Consider the following 27982-nt stretch of genomic DNA (forward strand, 5'->3'; position numbering starts at 1 on the left):
ATTGTAAACCTTATATTTTGTGTTATTAGTCATTATATATAAGACTATAAGTTAATGTTTTATGTTTAAAATGCATAAGACTTTAGACTAATGCATAATCTTGTGTTATTTGTATTGATTTAAATTTTGGTGTTATTAGGCAATATTAGTATTGATTTGGTTATACTTTAATTTTAGAGAAGAGTTAGTTCTTATTATATTTTTCTAAGTGAATTTTACCATGTCAAATAATGGTTGGAGTCTTAGAAATTTGGATATTTTTACATGTTAAACTTACAAGAAGGTATCAAGGTAATATAATGTTAACGGCCCGGTTTTCACCCGATTTTTACCCGGTATAATCGTGGCCCGAAAGTGTATAGGTTTCATCGGGTCTAGGGTCGGGTTCGGGTCTAACAAATAGGCCCGGTATATATTTCGGGTCGGGTCTGGGTCACATCAAACCCGGTTTCACCCGGTCCATGCACACCCCTAAAATATAGTGTGCTTTCAGACATCAATGGAATGCAAACATAGACTAAAAAAGTGTAAACAATCGTTTTAAGACTAGAAGAAGCTTAGAAAAAATAAGAAAATGTTTTAACCAATGAATCATATGTATTTAGCTAATGTTTGTAGCAACCAAAGATATGTAACAAAAGCAAATCATCGGAAAAAAAATGAACAACCATACAAATCTGTCCTGCTCTAAGCATAACTAAGCATGATATTACACAGTAAATCTTCAAAAAAAAAAAAGGAGAAATAATAATTTCTAGCAACGATCTCCCTTAACATTCATTTTCATGTACTAAGTGATTATTCAGCAAGACAACAACAAATTCAAGTTCAATCACTAATAAATTCAACTCACATTTCCAGCAACAAAAACATTTAGCAAAGTAATTATTTGAGCAAAACAACAACAAATTCAAGCTTCATTGATGATAATCAGTACAAAATTGATGATTTTAAGCAACAAAGAAATTAGCTCAACAAATTATTCAAGGTTCGGTGGTGATAAATAGTAACAAATTCACGACAATGATGATTTTCAGCAAAAATAAGAACTAGTTCAGTGATATTTTCAGCAACAAATTAAAATCAAAGTGCAGTGATGAATAGGGCAACAAAACTGGAAAAAAAAAAAAAGAACAAAGGAATTTATTGGAAATCACCAAATCGAGGACCAGCCTCTGGTTGGGCGAAGGAATCTGAGGGCAGGGAGGAAGCTGACGGCGAGATTCAAAGTAACAAGACGACAACGACGTCCAACCTCGGGACCGGCTACTTCGGCCGCTGGCAACGACGAGCGCGAGAAGGCGCACGACTAAGTGCGAGACGGTGAGGATAAATGGAGCGATGACGACGACTAGTCCCGGACTAGCTGCTTCTGCCGCCGGCGACAACGAGCTCAGGAAAGGCGTGCGAGCGAGACTGAGTGCGAGATGGTGACGAATGGCGACATGGAGAGCGACGAGAACCTTGAGTGCGAGACCAGCGACGAGAGAGGGAGAAAGCTTGAGATCGCGAGAGCTGATGAGCAGGGAGGTGAGAGAGCTCGAAGTTCAGTGGGAAAGGGAGACGAAGGGACGCTAAGGGCTAGGGCTCTTTTGGGACAGATTCAGCTATTGGTGAGACATGGAGATTGGGCTTGGCTTGCTTGGGTTTGGCTAGAACAAAAGTCTAGAAATTTTTTGTAGGAACTTAATTATAATGTTAAATTTTTATGAATTTAAATGTGTGTAAAATAAAAAATTAGGAATATATTTATTATTTTGATAAAAAAAAATTTAAATATAATTCAATTCTCATGATGTAAATCAATCGGATCAGATAATTATAATAAATTGGTTTTTTTTTTATTTATTAAAATTAATTTATTGACTAATTTAATAATTCGTTCAATAATAACATAACATACATACGTCTTTAGAAAAAAGATATTTTAATATCTTTATTGAAGCGGTAGCCTATTCCATTTTACATGCAACTAAAATGTTAAAATACTATACTACTATCGTATCGATTTTCTTTGAAAACCAATAAAATATATTATCTTTTAAGAACAGAACAATTTCGTATTATTGTTATTAAATTGCATGCCAAATCCTACGGTTAATTGAATTCATAGTAAAATTGAAGAAATTACTAGACGATGATAGAAAATCAATACAAATAATAATGTCACTAAAATTATTACAAAGGAGATGGTGGGAACATGGTCATGCAAACCAGAGGTTGGCCACTCTCTAACTACCTGGCTAACGTGATCCACCTTCAATTTGTCTCCTAAAATATTACATTAAAAGTCAACAAGCACAAGAAATTATATATATAAGATTTTGTAGTCTAGAGATAACTTAGGATATATTTTAAACGCTTATATGCCTTTGTAATAATATCGGTAGCTGCCGATAATCACTTTATACAAAATGAACAATTTTGAATGTTCCTTCAGATTGTTCCCTCTCTATATAAGCACGTCTCTCTAAGTATTTCCTTTATCTCCATACCCAAGTCTAAGTTGCTAGAACAAGAACACAGGATGGAAAGTGTTATGACAAAAAAAAGTGAAGCTTCTTGTGGCATTAATGGCCCTTCAATTTTGTTTTACAGGATACCACATTGTCTCTAGACTTGCACTTAATATTGGTGTCAGTAAAGTTGTTTACCCTGTTTATCGAAATATAATTGCCCTTCTTTTGTTGAGTCTACTTGCTTATTTCTTAGAGAAGTAAGTTTCATGATTAAACATGCATATTTTATAGTTTCCTATAGTGTCTGTCACTTTTTATGTTGGCAAAATTTTAACATGAAACAATGAACAGGAACGAAAGACCACCCCTTGCTTTTTCTTTGCTGTTTCAGTTCTTCCTATTAGCATTGCTAGGGTAAGCAATAAAAAAAAAAAAAAAAACCTGCAATTTTCGAGTTATTTGTTTCCGTTTTATTCTTCTAACATTATTTTTCATTGGCTGTGCTAGCATCACTGCAAACCAAGGGTTTTACTTGTTGGGATTATATTATGCTTCTCCAACTTTAGCTTCTGCAATGCAGAACTCAGTTCCTGCAATCACTTTTGTCATGGCCTCAGCTCTAGGGTATTTCATTTCACATCTTTTGAGTTTGAACATTTTTGTCATCTGATCTATTCACAAGTTTTTTATAGACTTGAGGAAGTCAACATTGCAAGAATAGACGGATTGGCAAAAATTCTAGGAACCATTGCAAGTGTTGGAGGTGCAACTGTGATCACTCTATACAAAGGTCCTCCTCTTCTCCACCTGCAGACACCTCAGATGCAAGAAGATAGCTACATACATCAGTCATCAATCAAAGTTCAGAACTGGACATGGAGTTGCGTATACTTTACTTGGACATTGTTTGTCTTGGGCTGCTCGGATGGTTTTTCAGGTGTCTTCGTCATAATCATTATTGATCATGAGTTGCATGCATGAAACTGCAAATTAGTGAACGCCTGGCTTCATTCTTAATAATGTTGCACTGACTCTATTTGCTTAATTGTTTTCTATGTTAACCAAAGTGGCTAAACCCTTTTTTCAGGCTCCTGTGGTGAAGAAGTATCCAGCAAAACTATCACTCACTTCCTTTACATTCTTCTTTGGATTAGTTCAGTTCTTGATTATAGAAGCCTTTTTAGAAACTCATATGGAACGTTGGAAGATAATATCAACAGAAGACTTCTTACCATCCTATATGCTGTAATACTCTTCACTTCATCAATGAAATATAGTTCGGATGTTGATAATCTTAATTGAAAATGTCACGGGAATGTGATTCATTCTTATCTAACCTCAAATCATGCAACTTGGTGTAAGTCAACTGAATTCATTTATGTGTTGATGATTCCAGGGAATTGTATCGTCTGAGGTTGTCATATCTCTGCAAACATGGTGTATTCAAAAGGGTGGCGCTGTATGTGTTGCTGTCTTTCAGCCATTGCAAACCTTTTTAGTTGCTATAATTGCAGCCCTCATTCTTGGTGATCAGTTATACTCTGGAGGGTATGTACTATGTAGAACAATTTATTAACCCTGAATATAAGATTTCTTCAATCAGTTTTTAAAATGGCATAATTCCGTAATTTGAACCCCCCCCCCCTCTCTTTTTCTCTCTTTTTTACAGGATTGTCGGCGCAATAAGCCTTGCTCAACGATGAGGAAGAGAATAAACATGCTGATGCAGCACCTAAAGGCATACGTTGACATCTCGATCCATTGACATTGACAAATACATGCAATCATGCATACCATGGCATCCAGTTTCTGGTGTAGTATCGGCACAACACAACCACTGAAATAGTCCAGCTCTTTGCAGCATTGCAACTTGTGCAAGATTCAGTTATTTTTCATTAATGTATCTTTATGCTTATTTTCACCTAGTAAATCATATCGTACTAGATATTTCGAGTCAAGGACTCGAGGCATAAGGCCTGGCTGACGTTAGTTTAAGCGAAAGATAAAACTGTCCGTTAGAATCCATGTGCTTTTGCTTTACCCACTGACATGTACATCTGAATTTAATTATGAAAGGTCACAGTCATTATGAATATTTAAAAATAAATTATCATTTATATAAAAGTTTAAAAAACTGACAAATTTATCAAAAAAAAAAAACGAAAGTAACTTTATCATAGTGGCTAAGATAAATTTTTACGGACAAATATATCCAATCCTAAAAAATTATTTAAAATTTTCAATTTATCCTCTAAATTTAATCTAATTTTAATTTCTAATTTTATTTCTCATCTTCTCTCCCCCAATTCTAAACTCTAGGTTCCTATCACCGCTCTCGTCCATTACTACCACCATCACTGTCGCTATCAACATCACCACCACCTCCACTGCCATTATACTCAACCCCATCTTCGTTCGTTATCGTTGTCTTCAATCTCATGCACCTCAACAACGTCTTCATCATTGCCCCTCATCTTCATCTATCTCTTCCCCAAATTCATTATCCTTGTTAGAAACAAGAGACTGAAAGAATAATATGAAAAGTGTATTATTGAGTTGTGTGCAAAGGTACAATATACAAGGGGTATTTATAGGTGCTAAATGAATCAAAGTAATAAAGACATAGAATCCTACAATTAATGTACAGATATACTATGTAAATATAGACGATACTAATTGATCTAAATTGATTCTAATTATTCTCTAACATCCCCCTCAAACTCAAGTGGGAGCTAAGGATACCAACTTGAGTTTGGATAACAAAGTCCGGAAACGAGTCGGGTGATGAGCCTTCGTGAAGATATCAGTAGTCTGATCTAGTGTTCCAACAGCAATGAGACGATTAGCATCAATAAGGATACGTTGCCGAACAAAGTGACAATCAATCTCAATGTGTTTGGTGCATTCATGAAACACATCATTATGGGCAATCTGAATAGCACAGCGGTTATCACAAAAAACATCAGTAGGGACGATGATGAGCACCCAAATCTTCGAGAAGCCAACGAACCGAGACAACTTCAGCAGTGGTGTCAGCGAGGACACGGTACTCAGCTTCTGTGCTTGAGCGAGCAGTGAACGTTTGCTTCTTAGCACGCCAAGAAATGAGAGTGTCGCCAAGAAACAAACAGTAACCAGTAGTAGAACGACGATCAGTGGATCACCAGCCCAATCAGCATCGGAGTAAGCCTGAAGAGACAAAGAGGAATGGGCAGAAAAATAAAGGCCATGAAAGAGAGTGCCTTTGATGTAGCGAAGAATGCGTAGAATTGCCGCATAGTGAGTAGTACGAAGAGCTGACAAGAACTGGCTAAGTATATGAACCGGATAGGCGATGTCTGGTCGGGTGACAGTCAAGTAGACGAGACCGCCAACTAACTGTCGATAGAGAGTCGGATTATCCAAAACAGTGCCATCCATAGGGGTAAATCGAACATTAGGCTCAAGAGGAGTAGACTCAGTGCGACTATCTGTAATCCCAGCGCGAGCAAGAAGATCTGAAGCATACTTAGCCTGAGAGAGATAGATGCCATCATCGGTGGAGATGACCTCGAGACCAAGAAAATAGCTTAGAGAATCAAGATCTTTCATCTCAAAGGTATGGTGAAGTGAGGCCTTGAGATCAGAGATACCATCAACATCATCCCCAATAATTATCATGTCATCAACATACAAAAGTAGAAGAACAACTCCACGTTCGCTTTTACGAATGAAGAGCGCATTCTCATGAGGGCTAGAAGTAAAACCAAGACTGCATATGGTAGTGCTGAACTTGTCAAACCATTCACGAGGAGCTTGCTTAAGTCCATAAAGTGCCTTGCGAAGAAGATAAACCTTATTAGAAGGATAAGGATATCCCGGAGGTGGTTTCATATAGACTGTCTTTTTCAAATCCCCATTAAGAAATGCATTCTTCACATCCATTGGACTGAGAGACCATTTTTTAACCGCGGCAATGGCAAGAAGAGCTCTAACAGACGTAAGACGAGCGACAGGGGCAAAAGTATCTTCATAATCAATACCATACTCTTGCGTACAACCTTGAGCAACCAAGCGGGCCTTATAACGGTCAATAGAGCCATCAGAGCGAGTCTTGATCTTGTATACCCATCTACTGCCCACAACTTCCTGATCAGAAGGAGGATCAACCAGATCCCAAGTGTGTGCTTTTTCAAGTGCCTGTAATTCTTCTTACATTGCTTGTTGCCAATTTGGGTTTGAGGAGGCTTCTCTGAATGTCTTAGGTTCATGTTGATGAAGAATAGTAGAAAAGCAATGGTAATCAAGAAGATGAGGAGGTAGAATCCTTACCCTAGAAGAACGAGCGGGAGGAGGAGGCATGACGGTAGGAGCAGGATCATCGTCCGGTCTAGAATCATCAGGAGATGGAGAAGGCGGAGGAACAGGAGGCTGTGGAGGGTCACTGGAGATAGAACATGTAGAATCATCACTAGAAAAAAGATCAACATTGGGGTTAGTAAACAAAGGTGACTGAGTAGTAGGAATCGACTCAAAGGATGAGAATCGAGAAAACATGTGGTGCTCCCAGAAGACAACATGACGAGATATACGAATACGTTTAGAGAGAGGATCCCAACAACGATAACCCTTGTGTTCAGTGTCATAACCAAGAAAACAACACATACGAGCCCGATGTTCAAGTTTACTATGTTCATGAGGCTGAAGAACGACAAAACATACACAACCGAAAACTCGAAGAGAACTATAATCTGGAGAGGTATGATAAAGACGCTCAAAGGAAGTAACATTACCAAGAACAGAAGAAGGGAGTCTATTGAGAACATGAACAGCAGTAAGAACAGGTTCACCCCAAGTACGCTCAGGACACGAAGAAAGGAGCATTGCACGGACGGAGTCAAGAATGTGACAGTGTTTGCGTTCAGCTCTACCATTTTGTTGAGATATACTAGGACAAGAAAACTCAGACAAAGTACCCTGTTCTGCAAGAAAGGCTAAGAGTTTGGAATCACGGTATTCCATAGCATTATCACGTCGAAAAACCTTAATGACCTTGGAAAACGAGTTTTAATCATAGTAGCAAAGTTGATATAGATCTGAGGTAACTCATGGCGATTAGTCATCAAATAAACCCAAGTAAAACAGGAATAATCATCAATGAAAACGACAAAGTATCGAGTTCCGCCCATAGAGGCAGTGGGAGCGGGGCCCCAAACATCAGAGTGAATGAGATCAAAAGGAGAGCAAGCAAGAGATGAATTATTGTGAAAAGATAAAGCGGGTTGTTTGGCAGTTTGTCAAGAAATGCAATCAAAAGATTCATTTGGAACCTGACCTAAAACACCCTGAGAGACAAGAGGACGCAGTTTTCCTAGGGAGGTGTGGGCAAGACGCTGATGCCATAAGTGGAGGGTAGAGGGAGAAGAAGCAGCACAGAGATTTGGTACAGGAGGAATATGAAGATTCTCGAGTTCAAACAACCTTCCGACCTTACGTCCAGTCCCGATGATTTGTTCCGTCCGAGGATCCTGTACACGACAACCAGAAACAGAAAAAGTGACTTCAAAATTCAGATCAACAATTTGACCAACAGAAATAAGATTGAATTTTAATTTGGGAATATAATAAGTATCAGGAAGATTAAGAGTCGACTGGAATATAGAACCCTTGTGTGTTGCGTGCAAGAGGGAGCCATTTGCAGTACTAACAGACGGTCCATTTGTAGTGGTAGACATGGACGAGAAAATATTACGCAACGAAGACATGTGATTAAAACAACCCGAGTCAAAGTACCATTTAGAATTACCTGGAGAGGTGGAAAAAGCAGCAGGAGTATTACCAGAAACAGAGAGAAGATGCTGAAGAAGAGATGCAATATCAGAAAGAGAGACATGAGACGAGTTGAGTGGACTAGGACGTGGTGGGCAAGTAGGACAGGCAGTAATTAAATGTCCCGAGAGCTTGCAGTAACGGCAGAACAGCTGTGAACAATGGTAGCTAAGATGACCTTTCTGGTGGTATGTGCGACATTCAACAGAAGGACAGTCGGGGAAGAGATGCCCAGAACGGTTACAGTTTCGACAGAATTTACCCTTTCTGTCGGTGGCAGCAAAAACATCTGACTTTTCCATGGTAGCAGTCACAAAGATCAAAGAGAGGAGAGAAAACGGAAATTTCGGAGCAGAAAATGAGAAATCGGAGTGCAGAATCGGAAAGAGCTCACCAAAAAACCTTAGGGAGGGACCCACTTGTCCGCCACGTCAGTGCCACGTTAGTAGTGACGTCAGCGCCACGTCAGAGAAGTGAAGACACGTGGCAGCACCGGAGAGGAGCAGGAGAGACACGCTGGCAGGAGCTGGACGCGGGTCAAAGTCAAGTCGGTCCGGGTCGCGCGGGTCAAACAAGAAGCTTCGGCCGACACGTGGCAGTGGGAGGAATGTCCGATCAGCGCTGAGATCTAACGGCTGCTGAAGCTTCTGGAGGAGGAACAATGGAGGTGGACAGCGAACTTCCAGCGGCGAGTGGCGGCGCGTCCGGGGGCTTCTGGCGGCGATCTTGGTGGCGTTGGAAAGTTGACGGAGAGAAGAACACGATGATGCCGGAGGTAACGAACCAAAGCATCGGAAACAAATCGAAATTTGCGAGCAAAGAGGCACGGGTGGAATCTGGAATGAAGATCAACCTGGTCGTAGCAGCGTCTTTCGGCGGCGCGTGGAGGCGCGTCTGGCGGCGGATGGCGGCGGTTCTCGTTGCGTTGGAATCACGGCGATAAGACGAACAAGATGGTTACGGGGTGACGAACCAAAGCGTCGAAAAGAGAACGAAAAAAGAGGCCAAAGAACACTGCCAAAAAGGAAAAACAAAGGGGCTATGAACTAATATTCATTAAAAAAAAAAGACCTAAGCTCTTGATACCATGTTAGAAACAAGAGACTGAGAGAATAATATGAAAAGTGTATTATTGAGTTGTGTGCAAAGGTACAATATACAAGGGGTATTTATAGGTGCTAAATGAATCAAAGTAATAAAGACATAGAATCCTACAATTAATGTACATATATACTATGTAAATATAGACGATACTAATTGATCTAAATTGATTCTAATAATTCTCAAACAATCCTCTTCATCTTTCTCTGAATACAATTATTCAATTAAGCTAAGCAAACGAAGCACCCATCTTTATATAGAAGAGAGAGAACAAAAACAGCATAGAGATAGAAGACATGTCTGCCTTTGATACCTTCAGTGTCGACTCCAATCACCACCAAAACCAAACCGACGAAGACAACTTCTCCGGCTACGGCGGCTACTCCAGCTTCTCCGGTGGAGATGTACCTACCGTCGACCACACTCCTCCAGCTGCATCGCCGAACATCTTCGGGTTCCGATCCAGATCCAAGCTACTCCCAGTTTTCCTTCGAACCGGTGCATGTAGCAGAAAACGGTAACGGCAATGGCTACCACGACGATGGCATTTTTATCTCAGACAGACCAATGCTTCCAGCACCCGCAGAGATGGGACCAGAGGAAGGTTGGGGAATTTGAAAGATTCAAAAAACCCTAATAAGGATGGGGTTGTTGATGTTGACGATGATGAGGAGAGCGAGGCTGATGAGGAAGAGGCGGAAACATCGAGAAGGGAGAATGGTGGGTCGAATCGCTAGGCCAAGGGATGATGCTGAGGAATAGAGGGCAGTTGGGAATTTAGTAAAAATCTATCTTTTTATGGGTACAAAGCCACTTTCATTTTTTGTGAGTATATTTGTCAGCGTTCTAAATTCTAATGAATACAAATGGTAATTTATTTAATATTTAAAAACCCACTTTAGATGAATCCTGAGTCTAAATAGATGAGTTCTCTATATATGAATGTTAAGTTTACCGTTCCTTTTTCAATTTTATAAACAGCATGCCGGCAAAAAGAAAGAACTTACCACGCAACTATTAACAAGGGGTCCAGAACTCAGAAACCCAACCGAGAACAACAGCAACTAAGAGGCAGTCAGCACACTCAAGGGGTCCACAATTCACAACTGCTAAAACTATTCAATCGAAGGGCTGACAATAGAAAAAACCTTCCCGGTGCTTTTTCAATAAAGTCTTGTCATATCCAAGTGGATGACATCACTACAGCAGAATACTGATCTAAAGTTTCTGCATGAGTACCGACCTGCTATTCCCACAGCAGCAATCAAAGGGGTAGACAACCCCCTCATCAATAAAAAGGGCAACACCAAATATCACTGGTAACCCTAGCCCAGTTTTACAAGAGTTGACTCAGAAGTAGATTCCGAAAATAGTTCTCCTTTCCTCTTGTAAGAAGCCATTCTAATGAGATATATACATCCTTACCGTATTTTCTGATTACTAAAGAAAGTGAAAATGGTAAGACATAACACACCTAGAGACTTGCTACATCAACAGAAGAAATGAATTAATATTAATAGACTCTAATATTAATAGACTTGCCATGAAAGTATTTAACTTGATGGTCACTAGGGGCTATTTACCTGACATTGTAACTTACACTTAACTTATACATGGATAGTGTGTGATTAAAAACATAAATAAGGTTATGCATCTTTTGAATGAAATGGTCAATGCTGGATTCGTTCCTGATGTTGTCACTTGGACCACTCTTATCGGTGGGTTTTGTCGAGTTGGTCGACCATTGGCTGCAAAAGAACTCTTTTTTAGTACAAACATGGCCAGATGCCCAATCTCCAGACTTGTGCTGTTATATTGGATGGTCTATGTAAATGCCAGCTTCTTTTCGAGGCAACATCGTTGTTTGAATTAATGGAGAAGAGTGGTTTGGATCTTAACATTGTGATTTATAATATTATGCTTGATGGAATGTGGGCCACTGGAGAAGTAAATGGGGCGTGAAAACTTTTTTCTTCTTTGCGTGCTAAAGGTCTGTAAATTCATTTGTATACTTATAACATTATGGTTAAAGGTCTCTGTAAACAAGGTTTAATAGATGAAGCTGAAGACTTACTTACGAACATGGAAGAGAATGGCTGCCCGCCAAACTACTCCACTTACAATGTCTTTGTCCAAGGGTTACTAATTAAAAATGATTCTTTAAGGTCCATGAAATACCTTCAAATAATGATAGACAAAGGCTTTTCAGTAGATGCTACCATCATAGAATTGATTATCAATTACTTATCCACTAATCAAGGAGACAGTGCATTTCGAGAATTTTTGTTCCCAAAAAGATAACATCTTACAGGATTTTCATTAGAAGTACATTGAGTCTGGCCTCTTGATTCATCCATGTAAATAATACTAGAAAAAATTAATACCATTCAAGAGCTTCCAGCTGACAACTTGTGCAATTATGAAGTTGATCCTTGACTTAGATCCTCTTAAAATACTCAAGAATTTGGTTTTTTCCGCCACTTGTTGGGGATGTTTGTTAATATAATAATTCTTTAGCTACCCAACAGTTAAAGTAGGAGTTGGTCATTGACTCTTCTAATGGCAAGTATTTTGGCCCCCTACTTGCACTTTTTTGTACAATAGATCAACAGTAGCTTAGATCAGAATATATAGGAGTTGGGCATTTAGAAAAGTATTTTCATTGTATTCCTATATCTATGTTGTCTTACTTAAATATAAAGATTTATGATAAAGCAAGTTACATTGGTTTGTATATGCTTTCTTTTCATTGTACTTTTTACATGAATGTATTAAAAATGAAAGTGACAATATTCATTCCTTTATAAAAGATAAGCAAAGTTATATTGTTGTTAAGTAATCATTGACACTTTGACAGAGATTCTGCCTAGGTAAATGTTATGTATAGTTTAGTTGAATGGATTCCATTAATTTAGAAGAATTATATGATATAAGCAGGCCTTAGGACTTGCCCTTTCCCTTGCAATCAGTAATGAAGGAGATAAATTTTAAGTGAGTATTAACTCATGAAATTTAGCAAAAGTTAACATGAATTTTAAAAAAGCAAGAGAACCAATAGCGCGCACAAAGAATAAATCCATTTTTACACATGAAATTATGTCTAGTAGATTTCCATCTCATATCATACTGTAATAGTCATCTTCATCACTCATCCCCATGAAACACAATATGGCTAATACAAACACGAAGAAAGATGAAAGCTCCATTGCAAAGGCTCCCCAACCAATAACACCAGAATGCTTTAGAATGCTTGGAATGGTAATGCTTTCAATAGTTGAGAATCTAGTCAAGAACTTGGCTAAATTCACCCGGCTGCTCCATCATTCATCAGACCACAAAACAAAAAGTTGAATGATTAATAACCTTGGCTCGGTATACAATCTTATCTTTTTTTCTTATTAAATTATTTTTCAATTAATGCTTGAATAATAACAGTTTACCTGCTATGAGATTCAGAAAATATAGAAGAACCATTAGACCCCGCAAAGAACCGCAGAGGCATTGGGAGAAGCACATATGTTATAGTTGCAAGAAAACAAAACACCAAATGTAATAACAAACCAGGAATGTTCGGTCACATTAACATCTCATTCCCTTAAATCTTCAAGAAATAAATACAGAGATGCTTTATCTCACCACTTAGCATCGGCCACCAATTATTATACAAAGCACATGCCTGTCACATAACACAGATGCAACTAGGTAAGCAACAATTACTTCGTTACCAATAAGATGTGATGCATTTATTAACAATGAGAAGAACACAGACCAAAATTTGCAAGACAATTCCCCCAGAGACTAAGATTGCCAAAAAGGCAAGTTATCCCGTGCTCAGGCAAGAACGCAAATATCCTGGTAAGTCTGCCATCTCCAACTCACCTCATGTTACACGGAAAAAGGGCTGGAGCAAGAAATCTCATTACCATAATACTATATGGATATTAAATCAGAAGAAAATACTAAATCAAAACCAATTCTAATTTCTAACAAAGCTGTCATAGATAAGATGAAGGTGTAAACCAACCACACTGATATTCAAAAGTTTGGTTTTATTCTATCACAGTGCCTGCTGCATAAGCACAGGGAAAGAAAATCTAGTGATTTGAGATCAGCATCAGGTAAGTCTAATGCAATATTAAAACAACAAAAACAGCAGCAGCAGCTATGTAAATTAATGACATAACGAAGAAAACAAAGGCCATATTTTTTATGAGATAGCTAATATGCAATATAATTTCAAACCTAATTCACCTAATAGACATTACATTATTTCAATCACAATTTGCCATACAAGATATCACTTCTCTTTATTATTGAACAAGTGAATGACATTTCCACACCTTTTCACAAACAAGCCTTTGCATATCTGAAATGGTTTAAACATATAATAGTACCTAAAAATCAAAAACCCAATCCCACATATTTTTTACCCTAAAATCAACAAGATCAAAGTTGCACTAGCCAAATGATTGATTGATACCCAAAATCCATACAACAATCTGGTCTAGATGACAGTATGTTCAAATATAACTAAATTCACGGATACGAAAACCCAAAGCTAAAAGCGAAGGCCATGGAAACAAATCCTATGAACAAGCACAGGAGTAACGGCAATTTTGTTCTCTCAGATAAAAGAGAGCAAGAAACTAACAATCAGCAAAGTTTAATCAGAAAAGATGATACACTATAATCCCTAAAATTGAAAGGAGAGGGTTCAGCCTGCAAATAAGTGCATGCGATTGGGAACTACATAAGCAAAGCGGAATCCAATCTGGGAGAACAATAAACTCCGATAAAACCACAAATTGATAAGAGATGTGGAAAAAGGTTGCAGAATAACACAAATTGGGGGGGGGGGATTAAGAAACTCGTACCTGAAGAGTGAAGTGCTTAGAACGAAGTAGAATTTTTTGTTGTAATTGAAAGGAGATATACGGATCGCTGAGGTTGATGTGTACCGAAGGTTGAATAGCATTCAGGGTTCAGCAGCAACGGCAATGACCTGCCACTCAGACTTAGCTACCAGCTAGCACATGGGTCCAAAATCCCAACAAACCCTTCCGTAGATTATAGAATCCGCCACGATACTCGAGAAACCTAGCAGATTAACGCGATAGCGAAGAACAAGAACACAGATCGAATTGAAAGTGTAGTGCGGCGGGAGGGTAGTAGCTGACATGAGGACATCAAAGGAAAGATTTTTTGGCAGAGCCAATTGTGATGATGCTTAGTGTAGGAGGAACCCTAGCAGAGATTCTCTTCTTCAAAAGAATGGTTAAAAGAGAAGGGAGAATTTTAAAAAACTAAAAATATGAAGGGGTAGTCAAAAATAAAAAAATGGGGTTCTATTTGTAAATATTTTTTTATAGTTAATGATATTTTTATAGTCCCATATAGAGGTGGGAGTAAAGAATTCGTTGCCTAAAAATTAATTTTTAAAAGTAACTTATAAAAATTAACTTTTAAAAGATAACTTTTTAAAAGGGTCACGGATTTGTTACTCCCACTGAATTATATAACTAAATTTATTTATCCGTTAGTGCTTTCTTATTTTGAATTCATTTATCTAGTGAATGAGCTAAATATTACTTTACTATATTGGACTTCATTTTATCCTCTTTTGTTTGTTCTTTTTTTTGCAGTAAAGAAATTTTACATCTGATTATTGAACCAACAATAGATAATTTTAGATAATTATATTCTAAATATAAAGCTCTAGAATATTCAAGTAAACTGGTCTTGAAAAATAAGTTTATTCATAATTGTTTTATGAATTTGAAACTAACACAGGATGACTTTTACTATGTTGGTTGTCTAAAATTGAAAGTGATCAGAAAATACTCTAGGCATTGAAGTAGTAGGAGAAGGTGCATATTGGTTTTCAAAAATTGGAGTAATATCTTAGTGTAATAATTGTTTTACTTTATTTTATGATTGATGTGTACTTTGTAACTTTATATGATTACATGTATTTAACTTTGATCGAATTATCTTAAAAAAAAAAAAAAAGATTAACTATATTAAAATAGTTCATATTCTAGAGATGTAATATAAGACTTCTTTTTTTTAACTAACATCCATGAAGTTTATCCACAGGTATGAGAGTGATAATTTTGAGAAAATAAGAGTGCACTTGAGAACAACATGTTAGCAGTTTTCAATACATAATCAGTTACTTAAAAAAAAAAGAGAAAATATATTTATATCCTTGATGGTTCATTTTAAATCAGTGTGCAACTAAATTTTAAATTTTTTTATCATAGGTGACAAATTTTCAATAAATCATGTTTGGGTCTAATTTATTAAGCCTTAAAATAACATAAGAATTAAGAGACAAAAGAATAATTATTAAAAAAATAAGATAAGCAAGAGGGAAGGATACTCTTAAGAAATTTATATCATTTACAGGTCAAAATTAGCAAGTATAAAATAGTGGCTACCATATCAACCTTAATGTTATCATTATTTATAGGTTTTCTCAATTCTGTTTGTTAAATTCTGAACAAAATTACCCTGGGCAGCCGACAATATGCAAGAGTTGTTGTCTTTAGTAAAGCACCTCTGCCAAATTACCGCCCTGATTTGGATGATAAGCGTCCACAAAGAGAGGTATCACATTGCATTGATGTTTTCTGTTCATTTCCTTTTGTTTCTGCACTAAGAGTTATTAACAAACACCAGCCTTATTAATTGTTTGAACACTTTAAAAATTGTGATGTTTGGTAAATCCTTTATCCTCTTGCATGTTCATGCTCTGATTGACTGATTTTTCTGTGCTCTTGCAGGTAATCTTACCTTTTGGTGTTCATAGAGAAGTAGATACTCATCTCCGCGCCCATCTTTCACAAAAGCCTACAAAAAGGCTAGGTTTTTTTTTTATGATTCTTTGCATAGATCAAGTGATTCTGGAAGTATTCGCACCAATGACGGGATTTATGAGAAGCCAGTGCCTAGGATCCATAATTCTGTTGTCAAGGAGAAAATCCTTCAGCGGAGAAGTTTGGAACTGCGTATTAAGCAAGAAGATTGGCAGGTTTATTAACCCTATCTAAATTGCATCTTATTTTCCATTATATTCTTAGTTGGCATTTAAAGAGTGTTGTGCATTCTTTTTTGAATATCAACCAGTATTTAATTTGTGGTTTTTGGGTTCCGGCAATAAAAACATTTTTATTGCTGGTTCAATTCAAGTCTCATTCGTATTGTGAGTGGAACTTTATGAAATCTAGGTACAATTAACGACCTTATTGGTCTAGCCCTGATCGTTATTGTAATAGTTATATCTGTTATGTTTGAATACACTTTTAATGAGTAATAGTTCGTATATTAACAAATTTAAAAAGTTGTTTGTTTCATTGTAGTTCTTTTGACTGGAGTGTCATGAGCAATAGTTGAATATTCTAGATGTTTGTGAGTTTTGATTCATGTTATGTGGTTTCTGAGCTTGTTGACTTATAATTTGAGATGTTTGTTGATCTTCTCTATCTGTGAAAATTTGTGTGTATAAATGTCCTTGTACAAATTTAGCTTTTAGAAATTTATAACAGATGCTGGTTTATCCGTAGGGGTCTCCTGAAGGGCAAAGGATGCTCGAATTTCGTAGAAGTCTTCCTGCATTCAAAGAGAAAGATGCATTTTTGAAAGTCATTTCAGATAATCAGGTGAAAAGGGAAAAATGTGTCCCATGTGTTATGTAATGCTGTCACTGTCATATTACAATTCTTTCTGAGATTCATGCTTTGTTAGCACTGGAACCACAGTTACAAATTTAGTTAAGGGATGTGAAGTGAGTAATGACTTGTAAGAATGCAGCTATCCGTGATCGATTGTATGACTGTGACACGTTTGGAGAGGCATAGACACTGGAACATACATTTCTGGACAACATACATAATAGAGACTAATTTAGTTGTATAAGGTGCTATCAATCAGATCATGAATGGATGATATTCAATCTGATCAGCAAAATTTACCACAATAAAATACTCTGAATAATGTTTTTTTTTTAAATGTTATAGAGGTTAGTTATCAAATTGGCACAAGTTATAATTTCTTAGCAAGCTATAATTCAGAATTCGTGACATATGTTGCAAATTTTTTTTCTTATGTAGGACCATTTATTGCTGAGACTATGAATCCTGATATGCTTTTATTGAATGATAGTTTATATTAATTGGTGTTATTAATGAAAATTTGCAGGTCATTGTTGTCTCAGGTGAAACTGGTTGTGGTAAGACCACACAACTTCCCCAGTACATACTAGAATCTGAGACTGAAGCTGGACGTGGTGCTGGATGTAACATAATTTGTACTCAGCCTAGAAGAATATCTGCTATGTCTGTTTCTGAAAGAGTTGCAGCAGAACGTGGGGAGAAATTGGGAGAATCTGTTAGTTTGTGAAACTTTTGGGCTTTCTGGTTCTTGAAGTATCTGTTATACTTATGACTACTTATTAGCTTATATTATCTAATTTGTCCTTCTGAAGGTTGGCTACAAAGTTCGGTTGGAGGGTATGAAAGGAAGGGATACTCCTCTTCTTTTTTGTACCACAGGTGTATTATTGAGGAGACTACTAGTGGATAGGACTTTAAATGGTGTAACTCATGTTGTTGTTGATGAAATTCATGAACGTGGAATGAATGAAGGTAGTCATATATAACGTGTATTCCAGTGTTGTTGATTGCGATACAAGTTTACTTACCACTGGTTTTCACTTTTGTCAGATTTTTTTTTGATTGTCCTGAAGGAGCTTCTTCCTCGCCGTCCTGATTTGAGATTAATTTTGATGAGTGCAACCTTAAATGCTGAGCTTTTCTCTTCCTACTTTGATGGTGCTCCAACTATGCACATTCCTGTAAGCTCTAGACACAAACAGCTTATACCATATTCACTTTCTCTAAAAAATTTCTTTTATAAAATAAAGACAGCTCTTTTTTCAGTCAGGTCTCAGTAGTAGTTGCTTGTTAAATATTTCACGAAGTGTCATGCATAGATTTCTCATTTTGCTTATAGTTGTCTTTAAAAATACCCTTCTCCTTTTGATCTTATGGCCTGTGAAATTATAGGGTTTTACATATCCAGTCCGAGCAAGTTTTCTGGAGGATATTCTGGAAGTGACTGGATATCGGTTGAATCGTTATAATCAAATTGATGACTATGGTCAAGAAAAAACATGGAAAATGCAGAAACAAGCTTTAGCTTTCCGGAAAAGAAAGAGCCAAATTGCTTCTGCTGTTGAGGTGCGTAACTTGCCGTAACATTGTTGCTTTTATAGCTATTCTTTTTGGGTCTAATTCTGTTCATTTCTCTATGAGTTTGTATAGGATGCGCTAGAAGTTGCAGACTTCCACAGATATAGTCTACGCACTCGGGAGTCATTGTCCTGCTGGTGCCCTGACTCACTTGGTTTTAACCTTATTGAACATGTGCTTTCTCACATTGTCAAGAATGAAAGGCCAGGTGCTGTTTTGGTTTTTATGACTGGGTGGGATGACATAAACTCCTTGAAGGATAAGCTCCAAACTCATCCTTTGTTAGGAGATCCCAGCCGTGTCTTGCTTCTTGCATGTCATGGATCCATGGCCAGCACTGAGCAGGTAATGTTCATAGTAATAGGCTGGAAAGAAGCCAGCAAAAACAGTTGCCACATTCTAGTTTGCGATTTAATTCAAGATATCAAAGTGCTATATAGTTCCCCTCTTAAGCTTATTGAGGGTAAATATGGTATTAAAAATGGGTTTTTTTTACTGGCTTCGGGGAACAATTTTTTTTTTCAAGATTATTTGATTGTAGAAGGGGAGATATTTTAAAATGCAACTTGGAATCAAGAGTCTTGTAGAGCATGAATTTAATCTCATCCATTTACTGCTGCAGTTGCGTATCTAAGGGACTTACTTTGTTACGCTTGCATTTATTTTGCTGCGGAAGATGGGGGAGTGTTGGATTTCTTGTCATATTGAAGCGATTAACTGAATAACATCTGTGTCTCACCTTATATTTCTAGTCATATTTACGCATAGCAATGTATTTTCTTATAAATTTTGTTTGCTTTCCTGTTTTTTCTTTTCTTCTGCAGAGGTTGATATTTGAAAACCCTGAAGGTGGGGTGAGGAAAATTGTTCTGGCAACTAACATGGCTGAGACTAGTATTACCATCGATGATGTTGTCTTTGTGGTTGATTGTGGTAAAGCTAAAGAGACATCATATGATGCACTAAACAACACTCCTTGTTTACTTCCATCTTGGATATCAAAAGCTGCTGCCCGGCAGGTATTTTTTTTTTATTGTTTATTTAATTTTGTGGATATTGATTATTTACCCCTTTGAGGTTGAACATTGTCAAATTAAACTGGTTAAGGATGACCTAGAAAAATTGAGAACAATGTTAGAAAAACCGTTGATCCGTAGTTTTTTCCTGAAATTTTGGTTTTTCATCAGGTAATGGGATCAGGATCAGCTGTATTTTCTTTACAACAAAAATCTAATAATTTTAGATTGTAAATAATGTGTCAATTGGAACAGATGGAATTGTTGCTGTCACATGCACAGACATTCTTGTATAGTTTAGCTAGTATACAGATGTATATAGATTCACAATGTTTGATACTTTCCAAACTACTACTTATTATGAAGTATATGGATTTGATTATTTTGGTTTCTTAAAAGGTTTCAATTTCTTTTCTTTAGAGGAGAGGAAGGGCTGGTCGTGTTCAACCTGGTGAATGCTACCATCTATATCCCAGATGTGTTTATGATGCTTTTGCTGATTATCAATTGCCAGAACTTTTGAGAACACCTTTGCAGTCCTTATGTTTGCAAATCAAAAGTTTACAACTTGGAAGCATATCTGAATTCTTAGCTAGAGCTCTCCAGCCACCAGAGCCGCTATCGGTAAAATTTCATTGTGCATATTTTTGGAACTTGTGCTGAAATACGATGGTTGTTAATTAACTTCGTTACCAGTGACTTGTATACACTAAATTTTAATACATGTTCAACTTATATAAGTTTTATTTTATTTAATTAATTGTATTATCAATTCATTTGATTCTGCAGGTTCAAAATGCTGTTTAGTATCTGAAGAACCAGGTAGAAGAACTAGTACTTTATTGTTTCTTGCTCTCAACTTCCCTTCCCATTTATTCTTCCAACAAAGTTTCTCCTGTCATGGGTTTATCCAAGCTCTTCTTCCAACTGCTGATATTGTCATATTGATTTGTTACTTTCCAGGGCGCTAGTTGTCAATTCTTCCTGTGGAGCCCAAACTCAGCAAAATGCTCATTCTGGGCGCTATCTTCAACTGTTTGGATCCCATAATGACTGTTGTTGCTGGTCTTAGTGTAAGGGATCCATTTCTGATGCCGGCTGACAAGAAGGATGTAAGTCACCATGACTATCGTTTTCCCTTGACATTGGATGTAAATCTTGCTAGAAAAATAGTGGATTTATCATTTTTTATGTTATCATGTGATGACATCACTTGTTTTTTGGAATATTAATATTGGAACTAAAGTTTAACAATATCATCTGATTAAGTATGTTGGACCTATCAAGTATCAAGCATGCTCTCTGGTAGAGCATATTAATGTTGAGAAAAATGGCTTCTATTGATTCCTTTTTAGCGCTCAAATATTATCACTAATTTATCAAGTAGGATTAAAATAATCAATATGCTATGTGTGAGGCAGAAAAGGCTTAACTTTGTATTTAGTTGTTTTATATGCATGTTTCATACAGCTTGCAGAGTCTGCTAAGGCCCAGTTTTCTGCTCGTGACTATAGTGATCATCTTGCACTTGTCCGAGCTTATGAGGGTTGGAAAGAGGCTGAAGCTCAGCAAGCTGGCTACGAGTACTGTTGGCAAAATTTTCTTTCTTCTCAAACACTTAGGGCCATTGACTCCCTTCGAAAGCAATTCTGTTACTTGCTTAAAGATATTGGGTTGGTTGATCACAATTCTGAGACCTACAGTAGATGGAGTCATGAGGAGCATCTTGTCCGAGCAGTCATCTGTGCGGGTTTGTTTCCTGGAGTATCATCTGTTGTGGTAATCTCTTGTTTATGCTAATTCTACTTCCGTTTCCAATTTTCACTCTTCTTTTTCCCCCTCTTTTCATGTGTGTCAGTGTTTACTTTGGTACATCCATATGCGTCAGTGTATGTATTGTACTGCTCCAACATCTGCAGAATCCATTTTCTAATTCTACTAATGGTATTTTCATTAAAAAAACATGCCTGAGTGACACACACATACACAAGCAGGAGGCGTATGTGCTTCCTTACAATTGTGCTCCCTTTAGTTTGTACTCAGTTTTCCTGTTGATATGGGCAATTTGTGGTGAGCATATGATTCTTTTGACAGGATGGTCACCTAAAAATGTTGGGAGGTTATTTGGAATTTTTCATGAAACCTGAATTAGCTAACACTTACTTGCGGTTGAAGGGGGAGCTGGAGGAACTGATACAGAAAAAAGTATGTTCAATCCATTTGATCATAGTTTTTATTTTATTCCCGTACATCTCAAATTCTTCCAGCCATTATTCATTTGTGTAAAGACTTATTCTTCATTCAATTTTCAGTCTCTCCAAGTCCATGACATACTTATAATTTACTTTATGCTTTGCATGTTTTGCCAGCTTCTGAATCGCATGACGAGCTTCTTTCAGCTGTTAGATTGGTGATATCTGAGGACCACTGTGATGGCAGATTCATATTTGGTCGCCGGGCCACACCTGCACCCAAAGTAAAAGAGGCAACAAACTCCAAAAGTAGTGCTGGAGTAGAGGCTGAGAATTTTAAAAACCAGCTTCAGACATTACTTAACAGGGCTGGACATGAAGTGCCAACTTACAAAACAAGGCAACTGAAGAACAACCAATTCCGTTCCACCATCAATTTTTAATGGCTTGGATTTTGTTGGCCAGCCTTGCAGCAACAAGAAACAATCAGAAAAATCTGCTGCCGCTGAGGCTCTTCTATGGCTGAAAGGTGATATGCATTCTTCACACGATGTTGCCAGCCATATGTCTGTGCTTTTGAAAAAGAGCAACAAGAAAGATAAGAAAACTTCATCAAAACGTGCTAAATGGAGCTGACTCGAATCTACAAGATCTCTATCTTGGATAGATCATTTTTACGTGGTTTTTCACCGAGGAAGAACATGTTCATTTTCAAGGCACTGGTTTCATCTTTCCAGTCACAATTTCGACAGTAAGTGTATGGAGCTACTAATGGTGAGGGAACTAGAATCTAAATGTTACAAATCTGAGCCCTTGTGCCCTTTTTTAAGATCTGGGAGTCCTTGTTCTTGTAAAGGGTGATTCCATCCAGAATCTACCGAGTTTCAAAGCAAAACGGAAAACAGCTCTAGATTGGGAGGCTGAGCAGTTACCGTTCAGACTAAGGACACTAATCTATGCTGATCATGCATTCTTCCAATTCATTGTTTTTGATGTGGAAGTTGGAAGGCATATGTATCCACTATTCTTTAAAGTATATTGTAGCTGCTTAGGAAACAGGTTTACATTAATCAAGTTAGCCGATCATCCATTTGAATGAAATGTAGTATATGTATTAAGGGACTTGGTACACCTACAAACGATCTTTTACTTATAATTCCTTTCGTCTTTATATTGAAAGTAGCAGTGAAGTGAGAAATGTAAAGGGAAAATGCAATTCTTATACCATATTATTAATATAATGACTAATGAGGTGGCATTGGTGTTTACTTTTGGATGAAGAACAAATAAAGAAAAAGGTAATCTCAGAGAGTATTATTATACATTAATTATTTTTAAACCATTCCATAAATAAAGAAAAATAGATTAATAAGCAATTAGTCTATAGTTTCTTAAACCAAAGCTTAGTATCATCGCAGAAGCAGACTAACATTACGTTGAACTAATATGAATTTTTAATCGTATATTATGAGCACTAATGTTAAAATAATTACGTCATTATGTCCACATTTTAGTTCAAAGCTGGTGTTGCTATCCTTGTGGTGCACAAAATAAATGTGTAAATAAATGTGCACAAACCTATTGAGATCTAGCATTGTTCCAAATACAGAGACTTGAATCTTTCCCATCCAAGTTTCCCAATAGATGGGGGGTGCTTTATGATCATGTGATCTTGTGGATATTGCTGAATAAGAGTGCTTTCTTCCACACTTATCTTGTAATCCAAGTACTTTAGTCCCATATCCTTTGAGGGCAATTCAAAGTCATATTTAGCAAGCCATTCGAAACCAAACTACTTGTATCAAAACTGCATTCTCAGGAAGGAAAACAATGTTAGTGAGGCCAGCTCCATGAACTCCCAATAGCACATCACAAGAATTCACCACATTTGCAAAGCTTGACATGCTTCCACCAGCTTCCATTACGATCGCCTCGAATCCCATGCTTCTAGCCATCTTTGCTATTTCAGCTGTGTTAGTGAATGATCTTGTTCTTCTTCTTGAAAGAATCAAAAGCCTTGGCTGCTGCTTCTTATTCTTATTATTCTCATCTTCACCCTCCTCTCTCAATTAGATTGCATTAACTCTCTTCACTGAACAAGAGTCTCTCAGAAAACTCCTGAAGTCTTTCATGGAATAGGAGTACTTTTGAGGGTCAATGCTTAGTTCTTTTGGATACCTTTTGAGACCAACATTCACACCTGTGAAGCAGTGAACTTGGTCAACTTTGTCAATGTTCAAGACCTCATAATTGGACAGCTTACTGAGAATTGCTTGGTACTTAGAAATCCACCAAGGACGCATTTCGGACACAACAAATTTAACTTGTCCATTGAATTGTCTAGAAGTCAGAAACAGTGGGATGATGATGTCTGTGAATTCATGGAAGTGTTTGCCAATATAGCCTGAAGTAGAGAATATCACAGCTGGAATGCTGTGATGTTGTGTGCACTATGGGAATTTCATGCCATCTTTCACTGCCTTTATTGACCATTCTCTTACACACTTACACACCTCGTTGCTTCTGCATCGTCCTTTCGCGCATAAGGCCTTATGGTCCATGAGGAGTTTTCTGTCAAGATTGTTGTTTCAGGTCTCACAATGTAAACAGAGGGAGGATTTTCTGCGGTTCAATTGCAAGAATGATTAGCAGAGTAACCCGGACCGATTTAGCTTCCGATTTACCAATTTTACGGTAGAACCGGCCAGACCGATCCAGATTTGATAACCATGCGTAAAAGTTGTTTCTCACCTTCCCTTTATTCATGCGTGAAAGTTGCTTCCCACCTTCCCTATAACTCATGCGTGTAACATGATTCTACCATCTCTTCTTTCTTTTTATTTTCTCTCTTCAACAATAAAACCCAAAACGAAAGGATATCTTTTTTAATTTCCCATAAATTTCTCACAAACTTCTTGTCTCTAAATCTAGTGTAAAAATTAATCCATGGAGGGAGAACAGGATAATAATACCGGTATCTCTGGTGAACCTCGCGTGTCCCATGAAAACAAGTTAAGAACAATACTTAAAGAAATAAAAAAACAACTATATTTGGCAGCACCTTTAATTATGGTGCATTTTCTTAATTTTGCCATCGAACTTATTTCAATAATGTTCGTTGGTCATGTAAGCGTGTTGACTCTCTCCGGCGTTTCCATGGCCATTTCCTTTACTTCTGTCACTGGCATTGGTTTAGTGGTTAGTTCTTTTTACTTTCATCTCTTAATACTCTTTTTACGATTTCAACAATCGAATTTTTCTCTTCTTTTTTCGTTTATAATTTGGATTTGATAAAGAATTTGTTAAAAAATATTTAACACCAATCAGATCTGGTTACACCCCTCCATGGCATGAAAACTAGAAGCAAATTAATTCATTGCCAACTGTTCCTATTAAATCAACTAACTTTGTGTTCAACTCCTTGTTGGTTTCATATAATGACAGATGGGAATTGCAAGTACGTTGGAAACTTTGTGTGGCCAATCATATGGAGCCGGACAGCATCAGATGTTAGGCATACACACTCAAAGAGCCATGCTTGTTCTTACCATTCTTTGCGTACCCATCTCTATTGTTTGGGCAAATACAAAATCCATTTTGATTTTATTTGGCCAGGATCACGAAATCTCCACAGAAGCAGGAAGATATGCTAAGTTAATCATTCCATACCTTTTTGCTTCTAGTGTTCTTCAGTGTCAGACTAGATTTCTACAGACACAGAACATTGGAGTTCCAATGATGCTCAGCTCTGGAGTAGCTACTACACTGCATGCTGCTTTGTGTTGGGCGTTAGTGTTCAAAGCTGGCTTAGGGAGTACTGGAGCTGCCTTATCAAATTGTATATCGTATTGGGTGAATGTGTTGATACTTGCCTTATACATAAAATTTTCTTCAAGATGTTCAGAAACTTGGACTGGATTTTCATTAGAGGCATTCCATAACATTCCTTCTTTTTTGAAACTTGCTATTCTTTCTTCTATTATGGTTTGGTAAGTTTCTACTAACTGTTGCTTTCCCCACCGTTACATTGTTCGAGATCCTCTACTAATGAGCTTTTGTTTGGTTCTCATTGTGCTGAACAGCTTGGAAATGTGGTCGTTTGAATTGATGGTTCTCCTAGGTGGTCGTCTTCCAAATCCAAAGTTGCAAACATCAGTGCTTTCTATTTGGTTAGTTCTCACAATTCTTAGCTACCAGCACTTTACATGTTATAGTGGATATTATTATTTGCACCGATCTAATAATAATTATTGTTGGAAATTTCAGTGTGAACACAGCATCAACTATTTGGATGATCCCGTTGGGATTAAGTGGAGCTATAAGGTAATTTAATTACTACTGTATGCTTATGAACATTTAGAATTTTGTGACAAATGTCGAAATCAAGTAAACGGTTGCAATTGCATAATTGTTTGTTTGTGTTGCAGCACTCGTGTATCAAACGAACTTGGGGCTGGTAATCCTTGGCCTGCACGTTTGGCAGTACGTGTAGTGTTAGTAGCAACCATTATTGAGGGTATCCTAGTTGCAACACTGATGATACTGTTACGCAATGTTTGGGGCCATGTTTATAGTAATGACGTACAAGTGGTTAGACACGTGGGACTCATGCTGCCAATTCTTGCAGCATCCAATTTCTTGGACGGACTGCAGGGTGTTCTTTCAGGAATTGTTAGAGGATGTAAAAAGCAGAAAATGGGTGCTTTTATTAACTTAGGTTCATATTACGTAGTTGGAGTTCCGTCCGCTATTGTATTGGCTTTCGTTTTGCATCTTGAAACAAAGGTATGTAAAATACCAAACTGAAATCTATTATTATTTGCGGAGTGTCTTAATTATTTAGGTACTGTGCAGGGACTCTGGTTTGGAATCATATGTGCCTTTGTTGTTCAAGTACTTAGTCTGATGATCATAACTCTTCGTATTGATTGGGAGAAAGAGGTGTCTACATTTTTTTTTCTTTTTGCTTTTTCTTTGAACTTTTAATTTTGCTTATTAGTTACTGATACGATTAAATTTGTTTTTTTTAGGCAAACATAACTACGGGAAGAGTTAATAATTCAGGACAGACAAGTACTGAAAGAGTTAATAATTTTTTTTGGTGACTGAAAGAGTTAATAATTTAGTGACATCTAATGTATCCTAGCTGAATCAAAACTTAACTTAATTGATTCAATTTAAATAGAGTTATTTTAGGATATATATGTAAGATAATTTATTTTAGAATATTTATATAATATTAATTTTTATTTGATTTGCTTATATGATTTATCCTTTAATTTTTTATTATATAAAATATTAAAATTTAAAAATAATAAAAATATAAAAAAAACTTAGAATAATTGTAATTATTTTAAGTTTTAAAATTTAAAATTAATTTTTATAATCTTCATCTTATTGATAGCTATGCTATAGAAAGTTTAGTACCGTTTTTTTTTAATAACAATCTTTTCAGCAACTTTTATATTATTAGGTATTTTCTATGGTGGTCAAAATTTATTGGTGGCCAAGGTGGCTAATGTTGTTAGACCAATAAGGAATAGACATTTGATGGGGATAATATTTGTTAACTCTGGTTATAACATTCTTAATGAGTGGCAATTGAGTAAAGTCCGTTAGGAATACACGTAACGTAAGCATATGGAGAGGGTTTCTTACTTAGGATCTCATCTTTCCAGTTTACTTTCAGGGACGAAGTCGTTTTTTTTTTTAAATAAATAAAAAATAGGTATAAACCGCATTCGATCATTTCAATTTGGGATTTTTTATTTAAATAAATAAAATAATATAATATTTATATATATAGATATGTTTATAAGAATAATATTTTTTATTATTTATTTTGTTTGCGTAAAAAATGTGATATTTATTAATATATTTTAACCTATAAATTATAAAAATCTTTACATGTATTTCGTTTACTCACGATTATGCTTTCTATCAATTTAATTTTTTTTTCATTCTAATTATTCGGCTAAAATTATTATAATATGAATTAGATCGGTTTATATTATTCTAACATTTTTTAATTTAATTTTTTCGTGTACATAGGAATAAAAAAGAAAGAACAACGAAAAAACATGACACGTGGAGTAATTCACATTGAATAATTTACCTTTAATAGTTATTAATATAGATTACAAAACATTGAGTAG

The 27982-nt window shown here is 36.6% G+C and overlaps 2 protein-coding genes and 3 pseudogenes across 2 annotated transcripts; 4 read left to right on the forward strand and 1 right to left on the reverse strand.

The window, feature by feature from the left end:
* The first annotated feature begins 1427 nt into the window (after positions 1 to 1427).
* On the forward strand, positions 1428 to 4162 carry LOC112740602 (WAT1-related protein At3g18200-like; annotated as a pseudogene).
* An 8178-nt stretch (positions 4163 to 12340) lies between these two features.
* Positions 12341 to 13269, reverse strand: LOC112740978 (vacuolar protein sorting-associated protein 55 homolog; annotated as a pseudogene).
* A 2594-nt stretch (positions 13270 to 15863) lies between these two features.
* LOC112740603 (DExH-box ATP-dependent RNA helicase DExH3-like) lies at positions 15864 to 20583 on the forward strand (annotated as a pseudogene).
* A 15-nt stretch (positions 20584 to 20598) lies between these two features.
* LOC140173086 (DExH-box ATP-dependent RNA helicase DExH3-like) lies at positions 20599 to 23095 on the forward strand. Its single transcript, XM_072213582.1, has 4 exons — positions 20599 to 20747; positions 21106 to 21414; positions 21730 to 21840; positions 22005 to 23095. The coding sequence occupies exons 1-4, from the start codon at positions 20643 to 20645 to the stop codon at positions 22047 to 22049; spliced, it is 570 nt and encodes a 189-aa protein (XP_072069683.1). The 5' UTR covers positions 20599 to 20642; the 3' UTR covers positions 22050 to 23095.
* A 46-nt stretch (positions 23096 to 23141) lies between these two features.
* On the forward strand, positions 23142 to 27089 carry LOC112740979 (protein DETOXIFICATION 16-like). Its single transcript, XM_025789739.3, has 7 exons — positions 23142 to 25025; positions 25272 to 25816; positions 25910 to 25996; positions 26094 to 26150; positions 26255 to 26612; positions 26682 to 26768; positions 26858 to 27089. Exons 1-7 carry the CDS (start codon positions 24774 to 24776, stop codon positions 26930 to 26932), a joined length of 1461 nt encoding a protein of 486 aa, XP_025645524.1. The 5' UTR covers positions 23142 to 24773; the 3' UTR covers positions 26933 to 27089.
* The last annotated feature ends 893 nt before the right edge of the window (positions 27090 to 27982 follow it).

The sequence above is a fragment of the Arachis hypogaea genome, chromosome 14 (genome assembly GCF_003086295.3).
Source record: "Arachis hypogaea cultivar Tifrunner chromosome 14, arahy.Tifrunner.gnm2.J5K5, whole genome shotgun sequence".
NCBI lineage: Eukaryota > Viridiplantae > Streptophyta > Magnoliopsida > Fabales > Fabaceae > Arachis > Arachis hypogaea.

Excerpts from the sequence above, each read along its gene's own strand:
- LOC140173086 (XM_072213582.1), top strand. The coding sequence starts at position 20,643 with ATGCTCATTCTGGGCGCTATCTTCAACTGTTTGGATCCCATAATGACT. Across the intron at positions 21,415-21,729 it reads CTGGAGTATCATCTGTTGTG|GATGGTCACCTAAAAATGTT; the intron begins GTAATCTCTTGT and ends TTCTTTTGACAG. Across the intron at positions 21,841-22,004 it reads AGGAACTGATACAGAAAAAA|CTTCTGAATCGCATGACGAG; the intron begins GTATGTTCAATC and ends ATGTTTTGCCAG.
- LOC112740979 (XM_025789739.3), top strand. The coding sequence starts at position 24,774 with ATGGAGGGAGAACAGGATAATAATACCGGTATCTCTGGTGAACCTCGC. Across the intron at positions 26,151-26,254 it reads GGATTAAGTGGAGCTATAAG|CACTCGTGTATCAAACGAAC; the intron begins GTAATTTAATTA and ends TTTGTGTTGCAG. Across the intron at positions 26,769-26,857 it reads GTATTGATTGGGAGAAAGAG|GCAAACATAACTACGGGAAG; the intron begins GTGTCTACATTT and ends TGTTTTTTTTAG.